This window comes from Kogia breviceps, chromosome 12, assembly GCF_026419965.1.
Source record: "Kogia breviceps isolate mKogBre1 chromosome 12, mKogBre1 haplotype 1, whole genome shotgun sequence".
Classification (NCBI taxonomy): domain Eukaryota; kingdom Metazoa; phylum Chordata; class Mammalia; order Artiodactyla; family Physeteridae; genus Kogia; species Kogia breviceps.
This window is the reverse complement of record NC_081321.1, coordinates 57,242,597-57,255,461: the sequence shown is the minus strand read 5'-3', so window position 1 is coordinate 57,255,461 and position 12,865 is coordinate 57,242,597. Positions and strand designations below refer to the sequence as shown.

Below are 12,865 nucleotides of genomic sequence, written 5' to 3'. Positions count from 1 at the left end.
TAGAGTTCCCTGTGCTATACAGTTAGGTCCTTATTAGACCATTTCTTGAAAGTCAAAATAAAAACTATCCCTATCAGAAAAGCTTTTGCTTTAAGAACTGCATAAAAAAAAACAAAAACACTTCACCAACTTCTGTAACACTCTAAAGTCTCTAATCCCTGGAGGGCAAGAGTTCTCCCCTTTATCTAAAGTAAGTCAGTAATAGTAATAGTTGTTATGATGATGATGATGATGATGAGCCATCGCCTACCGCGTGCTCAAAATGTGCCCTGCACTGGGCTAAGCAGTTTATCTACATTATTTCATTTAGAACCCCGAAACAACCTTATTGGAGTAAAATATGGATATTGTCCCCATTTTACAGAATAGGAAACCTCAGAGAGGTTAAGTTCCATGCTCAGGGTCACCCAGCTAGTAAATGGCAGTATGAAATATTCAAACTCAATTCCCTCCAACTCCAAAACCTATGTTCTAAAACCAGTGGTTCTTAAACTTGCATGCATCAATTCACCTGGGGGTTTGTTAAAATATAGATTGCTGAACCCCACCCCGAGTTGTTGATCCCGTAGGTTCTTGGCGAGGCCCGACAACTTGCATATCTAAGAAGTGTCCAGGCGATGCCACCTCTGCTAGTCCTGGGACCACATTATGAGAACCACAGGTATAAATCATTAATGGAAATTTATTTTCTTTTCAAAAAAATGCTACAGCGGAGCTGCAGGGCTCGGGTCATTAAACTAGTGGCCAGCACACAGAATTCAAGAAATGCAGTCAATCCTCAACCCTCGGCCAGCCTTGAGACATGAACATATGGTCCCTCTAGAGGATCAGGGAGAGAATCAAGACAAGATGACCGGGCGCTGGGCAGGAGAGGAGTGAGGATGGAAGAAGAAAGATGTCTAAGGGTAAATGAGATGGGTCAACAGACGCAAAGAGTCAGAGAAGGGAGGGAAGCAACTGAGGGAGGCCCGGCCTGCCGGCTGGTAGGACCAAGGGAATCAGAGGGGCCGCTGGAGGGCCCTGGGCCGTCAGGTAACCTAACCAGCCAGCCTGAGGCATACACACCACGCCAGTACCTCTGGTCAGGGTTTGGCTTTCCCTTCTTTCTCATGTTATTTGCCGTGGTTTCGCTGAAGTGTAACCGGCCCAGCGTTACTTTGGTTACCTGGTCGGCCAACAGGTCGATTCTAAAACAAACAACAAAAATACCGACAGACTTTAAGAGAACACAGAGTCTTTGATCATATCGGACTCATTCTTAGCTTCTCAGGTATGTTCAGGCCCCTGCTCTCATCACACTGTGCAGGACCCTGATTTTTAGTAAAGTACCCACAGCCTGGTCGGGAATGGCTGCCAGGGAGTAATTCTTGAATAGTTAGAAACGTTCATCCAGCAGCAGCTCAAGCCCGGAGTTTTGGACTCGTAAGGGTCGCATACTCCCACAGGCGGGTTCTTTGACCACGACAACAGGAGAAAAGCTGTTTCACCTGTGCCACGGTTGCTAGAGCACTCGCCTCCTGACTGAAGCGGTTCCTCTAGGTTCCTCATGAACTCCTTCGCATCTCCTTCACATATCTGCCCTCTCCTGACCGGGCTGTGGAAGGCAGCGTGCTCCTAAGGAAGAGCACACACAGCCTCGCCGCGAGGGAGACCCAGATGCACCAGGCAAGAGCAGCGCTGTCTGTACTGCGGCTCCTGCTTGAGCTCCAGGCTGAGATCCCGCTGGCCTGTCCAGGCTGTAAGACCATCTTCTTCCCCCAAATAGGATTGACTCAGGGTCAAATCATCCCAGCTAAATCAGTCGAAAAGCAAATCCCATTCATTCTATAGGGCAACCTCTTGCTTTACTGCCATATTGCTTTGGACCACCACATTGTTTTGAATAATCCCAGTCCTATATGCTTTCTATTTTGGAACCCATTAGGCAATCTATCAACACTGCTTTAAAAAGAAAAAATGAGAAAAAATGAATTGTAAGCACAGCATGGATCCAGAACCTTGAAATCAATTCAATCAGCAACACGCTGATTTAAATGAAAAATTAAAAGAAAGATCTAATCATCATCTATCTCCAGGAACCAAAGTTGTTAGCAACCTTGTCAGTAATAAATGATCAGATGAATAGTGATGACCTTAAAGTGGAACTTTTTTTGCGATTATTTCAATGTATTTTACCTACTTTTGTTGATAAGCATGTGTTCATAATATTAGCATATTATTACTAATTTAGTTCCTACAGCAGAATTCATTTTAAATAAACAAAATAAATTCGGCAATAGGTCTTCTTCCCAAAACATTCACAAGGGAATTCAGAAAAGGAATTCTTACTTAACAGGATTGAAAATCTTTTTGCTTCTATCTGCTTGGGACTGTTCAATAGCAATTATTTGATTGGTGGCCTCTACCTGTGTGGAACAACAAAAAGTAATTACTTAACAATTAATTTATTTATTAATTAAAAAGTTCAGTAGTAAATAATTTTCAAATACTTAAAGTTTCCCAAGGCATCACGTTAGGCACTTTGCAGGAGGGGCAAATCGCTGAAGGGATGTAGGGCACCTGAAAGCAGTGTGTTATTGGTGAGAAAAGAAACAAATACCTGTAGAACTAAACAAAGGAAACACAAGACAACAGAGAATTTCAGGTAAACAGGAAATATAGAGTGGACTAATAAAACACAGGAGCAAGGCAGCTCAAAGGATACATGTACTCGTTCATTCATTCATTCATTCATTCAGTCATTCATTTTATAAATACTTGTTGAGCACCTGCTGTGCAGCAGGCATTGCTCTAGGCATTAGAGATGAAAGGACGAGACTAACAGAAATCCCAGCCCTTGCAGAGCTTGCATGCTAATAAGAAGAAACAAGAAAAAACAATAAAATAAATAAAATATAGGAATGACATTTATTCAGTAGTTGCTACAAACTCTTGATATTAGTGAAGAGAGTGGCAAGGGCCTGGTGAGATCTGCCCTATCATATATGGCTTGTAGGTATTTGCATAGTAACAGTCTTTCTGGAAGCAACCGGGCCACCAACATCAAGTGTTTTAATACCGATCGTATGTTCGATATGTAACCCCTCTTTTGGAATTTATCCTCATACAAGGATGGATGTACCTGGATGTTCACTGCAGTTTTATCAATGACAATAAAAAATTGGAAATAAACAAAATTTACAATAATACAGGAATTAATATGGTAGTATCTCGATATAATGGAAAACCACATCACCTTTGTAAATAATATTTTATAGACTTTAATGATATTATATAATGCCATTTTCACAATATAATCAATACGAGATTAATTTTAATAATAGAAAAAAATGAGGAAAAATTAGGCTACCAAGTGGTGGATCCCAAATACGAATGAATTTTACTCTTCTTCATACTTTTCTATTATGTTCCATAATGTTCACAATGGACTCATATTAATTCCATAATCAGAAAAATATATTTTATTATTGTTTGTTTGTTTTATTTTGGTTTGGTTTGGATTGATTTTCTTTAAGAGCTTGGTTTGGAGCAAGATCAGCTGATGTGTTCAGCAGTCAAGCCCCACTTTGGGAGACTCAGTGCCTGAGCCCAGGTCAGAAAAAAAAAAAAAATGCAGATAATGGATGTTCCTCACCCTAAGGAGCTGGATCTGAGGTAATAATGTAATAAATACTCGTTGATCACTCAGAAGTCATCCTACCTGCATTCTAATCCCAGCTCTATCATTTAATATTTTGGATGAACTGTGTGACTTTACTGGGCCTGGTTTTCCCCTCTGTTAAACTGGAAAAGAGGGGGCATTGACTAGATTAGCTTGGCTTTTTTAAGTTAGAGACCTCTTTGAGATTTCAGTGAAAACTATGAACTTACTGCATGTGAAAATGCACCAGCATCAAAAATAATAAAATAATTACACTCAGCAAAAGAAGTGCAAGATTTATACACTAAAAAACTTTAAAACTGTAGTTTGAAGTGAGGTTCTGCCAGATTCTGAGCCCAGGCTTAAGAAATTGGCAGCTTCCATTTCCTGTGCCTTGCAGCATTTATTCTTAGAAGCCGTCCGCCATGCTGTGAGGAAGCACAAGCTGTCCCACAGAGAAATCTACATGGAGAAGAGCCAAGGCCTCCCAGCTACAGCCCCCTGTGAGCTCCTGGCTGATGGCCAGCACAGACTTGACAGACACGTGAGTGAGCCATCTTGGAAACTGGATCCAGGCCCAGATGAGCTGCCCCAGCTGATGACTCCTGAGCAGAGATGAGCTGTCAGAGACAAGCCCTGACCAAGTTGCAGATGTGTGACCCAAATCAATGACTGTTATCATTTTCAGTTGCCAAGTTTGGGGATAGATTGTTATACAGCAACAGACAACTGGAACACTTAGTACATGTTGGCTGAATTAAACTGAACTAAATAAAAGACTTACCTTAATCCCAAAAGCTTTCAAGTAAAACATTTCTATTGGCTTTGGACCCATTTGGGTTTTGACAAATTCTGGGCTTCCCCAAACTTGGATGTGGATGGTGATCTGAAAGTGGTTCTTCTTTTGGCAAACAAAAGCTTCATCTGCTGGTGAAAAATTAAATCCTTTGTCTGTAACAACTCGATAGCCTATATCAGGTCTATGAAAAGCGGAAGCAAGAAACTGGTTTTACAAATATTTTCTATACATTTTCTTTCATGAACAATATTAATTATACAAACATTTCAGGAAAATATATTGTGGAAAGTACCTGTTGCTATATTTAATCAATTTCATTAATTTTCACCAAGGAAATGAAAATAGTATTTCAGAGTACAGCTGGCTCTCTCCCAGCTTTTTGTTCACGAGGAAGAAGCTCAATTCCTGCCAAATGGAAGCATTGTTCCCTCAGTCTGCCTTTTCCCTTTGTGCTCCCTAGACTTCTAATTTGACTCCACTGTACAATAGAAAGATGTAGGCTAGAAGTTGAGAAGTTAGTACATTAGTCAGACATATGAAATACCTGGGACAGAATTCATCCCTTCCCTCCTTAAAAAAAAAATCTCTAATTTCATCAGCAACGCCACACTCAAACGAATGAATGAATGCATATCACTCAGATGAATGAATGTTCAGCCTCCTGGCAGTCATATGAAAAAAGCAGACTGGTCAGAACTACCAGCAATAGCTTTAAACCAGAGTAACCAGAGCCAGTCAGACTACTGATTGAAAACATGTTTTCATTAAAGTATGGTCATTTCCTTTTTATCTTCCTGATCTGATAATAGCACTGAATACCTACTATGCTGTTTACTTCTGCAAGAAAAAAAAGTGGGATGATGGTGGGGTGGCTGATCAGACTCTTGCTTTATTTGTTTTATCAAATCATTTTCAATGGCAATGCTTTGTGTATTATATGTTTATTTAAATACTTTTAAACGTTAGTAAAAATAAAACCTATTAAACATGTAACATTATCAAGTAGAGAAGAAAATATAAAAGTTGAAAACTCCTTTGGAAATTTTTTTCCATATACATTGTAGATATGGAACATGATTTTTAATGCATCAAGTTTCCTAAATGTTCCTCAGGAAGGGAGCTCCTTCCTCAGATAACACACAGAGGAGGGCAGTACTTAACCGCTTTGCTAGCTCTCTGTCACTCTGTGGATCTTTGCTTCCTGGGATCTCAATTTGGATGGCTGCCATTTAATGAACAACATAGAGTTTCTAAATTTTCCTCTAATTTCAGAGACAGAAAATATGAATGGGTCTCCTGGGAAAGAGTGTTTGTGTTCTTTGCAAGTTAAGCACCTCACCAATGGATCAACTCACTAGGTCACTGATTACCCTCAAGAAGCTGATCGAAGGCCCGACAACCGGGCTTCCCTGGTGGCGCAGTGGTTGAGAGTCCGCCTGCCGATGCAGGGGACACGGGTTCATGCCCTGGTCCAGGAAGATCCCACATGCCGCGGAGCAGCTGGGCCTGTGAGCCATGGCCGCTGAGCCTGTGCCCCGCAACAGGAGAGGCCACAACAGTGAGAGGCCCACGTACCGCCAAAAAAAAAAAAAAAAGGCCTGACAACCACAGTGCCTGCCAGCAGCAAAAGGATGAAGGGTTTGATAAAGACCACATGTCTTATGCCATCTGGGAACTTCATGCTGACTCAGGTTTCTAGAACTAATCTGTAATTTGCTTGTGGAAAGGCTGGATGGATTGAATTGTATGCATTTTACTACAGAGGGTAGTAAGAACTATCCTGGTTGAGAAAAATAAAAGGAAATATCTTTCTGTGATCTTCCATGTTTCACTGTCAAAAACTCTAAGGAGGGGCTTCCCTGGTGGCACAGTGGTTGAGAATCTGCCTGCTAATGCAGGGGACACGGGTTCGAGCCCTGGTCTGGGAGGATCCCACGTGCCGCGGAGGAACTCGGCCCGTGAGCCACAACTGCTGAGCCTTCACGTCTGGAGCCTGTGATCCGCAACAAGAGAGGCCACGATAGTGAGAGGCCCGCGCACCGCGATGAAGAGTGGCCCTCGCTTGCCACAACTAGAGAAAGCCCTCGCACAGAAACGAAGACCCAACACAGCAAAAATAAATAAATTAATTAATAAACTCCTACCACCCCCCCAAATAAAAACAACTCTAAGGAAAGAAGGTAAGATTTGCAGCTCATACATGAGCATTAGCCCGAAATTGAGGGACAGCTGTAAGCAGAAACTGAATCAACCCATACAGTTGAAGAGTATTCTGAATCTTAAACACAGATCTCTGGTTATAGAAACTATTCTACCTCCCTAAGAGTAGCAATTCTGTTTTTGATATCAAAAGTTAATTATAAAATCAACTAAACTGGCCTTTTTAAAGCTCTTTTTGACACACGTTATATCATTCCCCCCAAAAAAAAGGTGTAATAAAATTTTAATCCCCTAACTTTATTGCTTTTAGGTTATTTACGAAAATGATATTTTTGTAACAAGTTAGACATAATAATCTAAGAAGAGACAAGTGATTTTCTGTCTCAGTGATGTGAGCAGTGAATTCAAGATGGCCTGAGTTCTAATCCAGAAGAATATTGCCTTCCTTTTTTGCTTAAGAAAAGTGAATTACGGCTAAGCCTTCAAAATAAATCTGCCTCTACACCTTTGAGTTGATACTACTTGTGTTCTCCTTTTTTTCCAGATCAGTGGAGCATAGATTGGCTGTCCAAATAAACTTAAAAAACCTACTCAAGTAAGAAGAGAGATAAATGTTACCTTGAAAACTTGATCAACTCAAATACATACAGACTAGGAAGCATTATAGACTTCAATTAAAATACTGTGCATATGTGTGACAGTTTCATCCCTTGGTACTCGTACTTAGGATAGAATATGGAAGAATCGCCAAAAAAATCACCAAATGAAGGCTGACTCAAGACCAAGATCTATGGATCCTTCCTTTCTTTTTCTATTGCATACAGTGGCAAAGGTACAAGTTGTGACCTTTCAATGAAACAAGCAGCAACTTGCTTCTTTTTGTCTCCTATTAAACATACCAACTCCCAAAGTCTGTTTAACTCCTTAGATTTTAGGGAAAAGATTTCTTCCATCTAGTTCATCCAACATAAAAGTCCTAGTGATAACTTTTGCTCTTAATGAAGCTATATTTGAGTTTGGAAAATACCCTGAAGACCCCCAAGTTTGTATCCCAGCGTTTCTCATTTCATATTATGTTTATTAATTGAACATCCTATTCTTTAACCATTAACATGCTTCAGTGTTTCAAGAAGGCATTTGTAATCAATGAAAATTCTAGAAGAGTTGGGTAGGTAAATTATATCCTGAGGAATAAAGGGAAGGCTTGAAGGATGTTTAAGAGCAATAATGCATAAGTCCACATTTATTTCTTGAAACTATAATGGCATAAGAATAGGATGAAAATTTTCCAGTTTAAGGATATTTTGTATGGCTTGATTTCAGTCTCTTAATATAAAGCCACCATCAACTATGATCGCTGCAGGCTGTACTGACAAAATGACAATACTGATTTGCAGCTTAGATGTTGGGGCAGCTAACAATTTAATGTGGCCCCCCAAAACTATTCTATGGAATTTTTAACTAACTGCAGGTTTAAATGTTAATGATTTGGGAAATCTCCATTTTCCAGCTTTTAGTTTAAACTGGGCATGTGATCTCAGAAAGATTCCCTCTTTCTCCATCATTTAGTGGGTAAATTATGAGTTAGAATTACAAGTCTGGATTCCTGAAGGCCAGAAACCCATGTCCCAACTATTTATTGTTAAAATGCAAAATATAAGGAGTAAGACACACTTCCTGACCGATGCATCCCATTTGATCAGGGGTGGCATCAAAGCTCAAATACTTGGCTTTAGTTTTGAGAGTCACCGCCTTTCTCCCCTCATTCTCCAGCCAAGCACAGGGTTCCTAAGGCCACTTACAGTTTTTCATATCGACTGTTTAATAAACTATGCCAAGGGACGCTTCGGTATGGCTGCCACTTCAAAGCAGGAGAGCACTGGTCCACAAGCATCATGTTCTGTCCCTCACTGTCGTGGTCTTGCACTTCACTGCTATGACTCCTACTCGTCACTGCAAAGAAATCAGTGCATTAAATCTTTTCTCCGAGGCTGTTTTTCCTAGGCTCACAGACAGCTGCATGGAGCAAATGCATAGGCCATGTATGAGGTAGAGGGGCCGTGGGGGGGGGGGTAACAAGTATTGGGAGGCAGGGGGCATGTGGCTGGCCTTGTTTCCTCATCTGTAAAATGAGCAGCTTGGGGTCAGTGATTCTAAGGTGCCATGGCAAGCCCTTGTTAGAAATGTTTCCCTCAGTATCTATCTATCCTATTTCTGTCATGGCATCTCCTCACTCCCAGTTTGTGTGACTCAGGTGGAGTCCTCCCAGCCCGAGGAGGGCAGGGGATGCAGGACTGATCAATCAAACTACAGCATTCACTATTTGCATCAGTAATTGCACCAGGCAGACACATGGCCTAATTCCATCCAAGCAAAGTGGACCTCAGCATTTTAGGGAAGACGGGTTCAAAGATGCTGATTCTTTTCCATGAGGTTTGAACCTGTAAGTCACATGCCCAAGAGCTCCTGGCACCATTTTGGGACATGAGGAAAAAGCCTGTCTGGGAATGAGGCCAGCACGGCGGAAGGCAGAGTTGAGAATGAAGGGCACCCAGTCCTGACGGCATGATTTGAGTTCTGGGATCCACTCCTAAATCTTGGGTTACAGGAGCCAGTAAAGCCCCTCATTTTGATTTTTTGTTTGTTTTGTTTTTGCTTAAGGCAGTTTGAGGGTTTTTTTGTTTTTGTTTTTGTTTTTTTGGTTTTGTCCTTTGTTTCTTTGTTTTTGTTAATTGCAACCAATACACTCGAATCTATTATAGGTCCCTTGCGGCACCAAGATTCTGTGGTCTCTAGCTTTTTGAACTTAGATGAGTCATTTATTCACTTAGTGTCTTAATTCCCCTCAACGGCAAAACGGAAATTGAAACAGGTGTCCTGCCCATCTTTCAACATCACACAAGCAGAGAGAATATCATAATACAAGTGAAAGGACTTTCAAAGCTAATACCAAGATAAAGTAACACAGAATATCTTGTTAGAAGGTGGTATTAACTATATGAAATTGCTACTTTTGTATATATAACAAAAATGGTCCAATAACAACAATTTCACATGTGCAAGCCACTATTTTTGCATAATCCTTGCAAGTTGTTTGTCTAATTTGAGTTTGTCTAATTGTACCAAATGGTACAATTCAACCGCAGAAGAAGTTTATGTAAATTCCATTAGGAAGTTTGCTGTTTCCCTTTTCTGTGAGCTCCCCTACCTTCACTCATGCCTGATATCAGGAGTGAAAGGGAAATAGTGTGTGTACATAAGATCAGGTGTCGGCTGTAAGCAACAACACAGGATACGACACCAGCTTCTATACAGTTTGTGCACTTAGCCCACAGCTTGGAAAATGCAGGGGCATGTGGCTGGTTTTTCCTTCATTCATCTAGCTTTCTTTCTTTATACTTTTATTGAGGACTTCTTAAGTAAATAGCAGAGCTGCTTCAGGTTACGTTGGATCCCAAATGTCACAGAAATTGTGTTTTTCTTGGGGTATCACTATTACCTGTCACCTAAGCAGAACATCTGTTTTGGGGGTTTTGTAAACAACCGTTTTGGGAAAGGATTTTCTCAAAATCCTGAAAAACTTTTTCCCAGCTAAGAATACAGGAGGTCAGGGACTTCCTTGGTGGTCCAGTGGGTAAGATTCTGCACTCCCAATGCAGGGGGCCCAGGTTCAATCCCTGGTCAGGGAACTAGATCCCACATGCATGCCACAACTAAGAAGCCCACGTGCCACAACCAGAAAAAGATCCTGCGTGCAGCCGCTAAGACCCGCGCAGCCAAAATAAAATAAAAAGGATAGAGGAGGTCAGCAATGCAAGTAGCTCTTCATGCCCTCACTCCTCCAAAAGTTACCTGGCTCAAAAGCTTTTTAAAACAAACAAACAAAAAACCTTCCATGGTTTGCCTGCTTATGCCAAGTTCAGGGAAAGGGAGAAACTAGTTCTTCCATCTTTCCTTCCTCCTTCCTCCAACGGAGAGAGGATAAAGGAAGTTCAAGAGCTTGGAGTTTGGAATCAAATGGAACTGGGTGTGAATCACAACTCTACATTTACTGGCTACACAGTTAGGAAAATGGTCTAATGTCTCTAGGCTTCAGTTTCTTCACCTGCAAAACGTGAGTAACAATATGACGCCTCCCAGGACTGTTGGAGGAATTCAGTGGGTCATGTCAGTAAGTGCTTAGTACAATGTCTGCCACCAGTAAGAGTTTAAACAATGGTGCCTTTGGTTAGTATTAGCGGCACTGTCATTATCACATGGATCTGTTTCAACTCAGGTGACTCAGTTATTCCTAACAAGCCTTGGCAAATACTTCTGTTCTTGGCCTCCATAGTAACTCTATCTGATGTGAAATAATTAATGCCATGGGCCTGAGTGAATACCAGCTAACTGGGACCCTTTCCTACTCAAGTATGGCAGTAAGGTGTCAAGGGAATCAACCAAAGGTCAGCTCCACTCCTCCAAGTGCTGGTAGGGAGGATGGGCAGTAGGTAGGGGACATTGTCCTCAAGGATAAAGGTATTTCCAGAGCTTTCCCATCATAGCAGCAAGATTTTCGGGGCAGCCACTCCATAGGACTGACATAGTCCTGGCTTCCCTGGGAGCTAACTATCAGCTGGTGAGCCCTAGGGATGGCAATCTGGGACCACAAGATTAATGATAATAATGATACCTACTGGTCCTGTGTGCTTTCTGTGCTGCAGGCGCTGTCCCAGACGCTTGACATAGTTTCTCATCAACTCGTTAATTCACCTTCAAGGTAAGGATCCCTTTTTTTTCAATAAACGCTCATTATTAAAGTATAATATATATGAAGGAGAGTACACAGATTTGGTACTTTTTTATAAAATGAATTATACTAGGTAACTACCACTAGATCAAGAAATAGGACACTCCCAGCACTCTAGAAGATGCGCTCATGCCCTTTTCTGGTTACCACTTTCTCCTGCCCAGGAATAATCACTATTCTGAAATCCAACACCATAGAGGAGTTTATAGAAATGGTATAATATGATATGTACTCTTATGTGTTGGCTTCTTTTGCCCAACATCATGTTTATGAGACTCACTCATTGTTGTTGCAAATGGTAGTAGTTTGTTCATTTTCATTGCTGTATAGTACTCCACAACATGAATATACCACAGTTTATCCTTGATGGCCATTTAGGTTATTTTAAGTTTATGGTTATTACAACTAGTGCTGCTATGAACATTTGGGGGGATGTCTTTTAGTGGGCATGTGTATACACTTCTGATAGGTATATTCCTAGGTGGGGAATCACTGGGTCATTGGATATGTTTTCGTAGATGCAGCCAAACAGATTTATAAAGTGGTTACAAGGTAAGGATTCTTAATCGCATTTAACAAATGTGGAAACTAGGCTTCAAAGACCTGAAATAACTAGTCCAGTGTCACAGCTGTTATGTGGAAGAGATGGGATTCAAATCTTCTCTTCTCTTCATGCTACACTGAGGATTTCTTGAGAAAATGTAACAGAAGAGAGAAGCAGAAGTATGAAGGTAGCAAACTGCCCAAGTCCCAACTTTTTGGAGAAAATCCACAGCTTTCATTTGAATGTCTTTCAAAATATTTTCTTATACATTACTTTTTTAAAAAGTCTTGGAAATGGGTGAAGTAGAAATTGTGATTCTCATTTGATCGTCAAGAAAAGTCAGGCTTGAAAAGTCCCCGATTACGGGAGACATGAGACAGGCACTTTTCCTGACTCTACAGTGTGACTTCAGCCCATGCACCTCTCACTGTGGACCAAAAGCTATGACTCTGGGGCTGAAAAACCCTCATGCATTTGAAGTTCAAACCACATGAGGCTATGAGCCCTCTTTTATTTAGAGTTTGGATCAGGTGGGACCAGGAACCCTATCGTATTTTGGGTCCAGACCATGTGGGGACAGGAACCAGCTGGCAGGAGCCTGCCCAGCAGCTACTTTCTCTCTAGGCAAGATTTTACATTTGCCCCCAGCAACCCAGTAATTCTACATTGTGATCCCTATAAACAGGGTTCTTGGCATCCTTGGCCAAAGTGAACTGCTGGGGAAAAGGTCACCGGAAAAGTCTTACTAATTGATTTAGAACATCTTCTCCCATCAAAATCCTGCCCATAAGACTAGCTCCTCCTTCCACTACCCGTATGCCGTTTCCCCAGGACCTTTGTAAAACCCTTGGCCTCTGCAACATCAAATATGAGTTCTCCACTGGAAAACTTCTGCTGAAAACATGGCATTTGGATTGTTTTGCTTTTTTTTTC

At 41.2% G+C, this 12,865-nt stretch overlaps 1 protein-coding gene and 1 non-coding gene across 2 annotated transcripts in view; one reads left to right on the top strand and one right to left on the bottom strand.

The window, feature by feature from the left end:
- MYRFL (myelin regulatory factor like) overlaps positions 1–12,865 on the bottom strand; it is a 120,983-nt gene that overhangs the window by 53,449 nt on the left and 54,669 nt on the right. Inside the window, exons 7-10 of the mRNA XM_059080214.2 lie at positions 8,402–8,552; positions 4,425–4,620; positions 2,329–2,405; positions 1,077–1,187 (exon numbers count right to left, since the gene is read on the bottom strand). Of these exons, the coding sequence (XP_058936197.1) occupies positions 1,077–1,187; positions 2,329–2,405; positions 4,425–4,620; positions 8,402–8,552 (535 nt within the window). The remainder of the gene's footprint in view (positions 1–1,076; positions 1,188–2,328; positions 2,406–4,424; positions 4,621–8,401; positions 8,553–12,865) is intronic.
- TRNAG-CCC (transfer RNA glycine (anticodon CCC)) lies at positions 10,216–10,288 on the top strand. The gene has a single exon. It is a non-coding gene; the product is annotated as a tRNA-Gly (tRNA).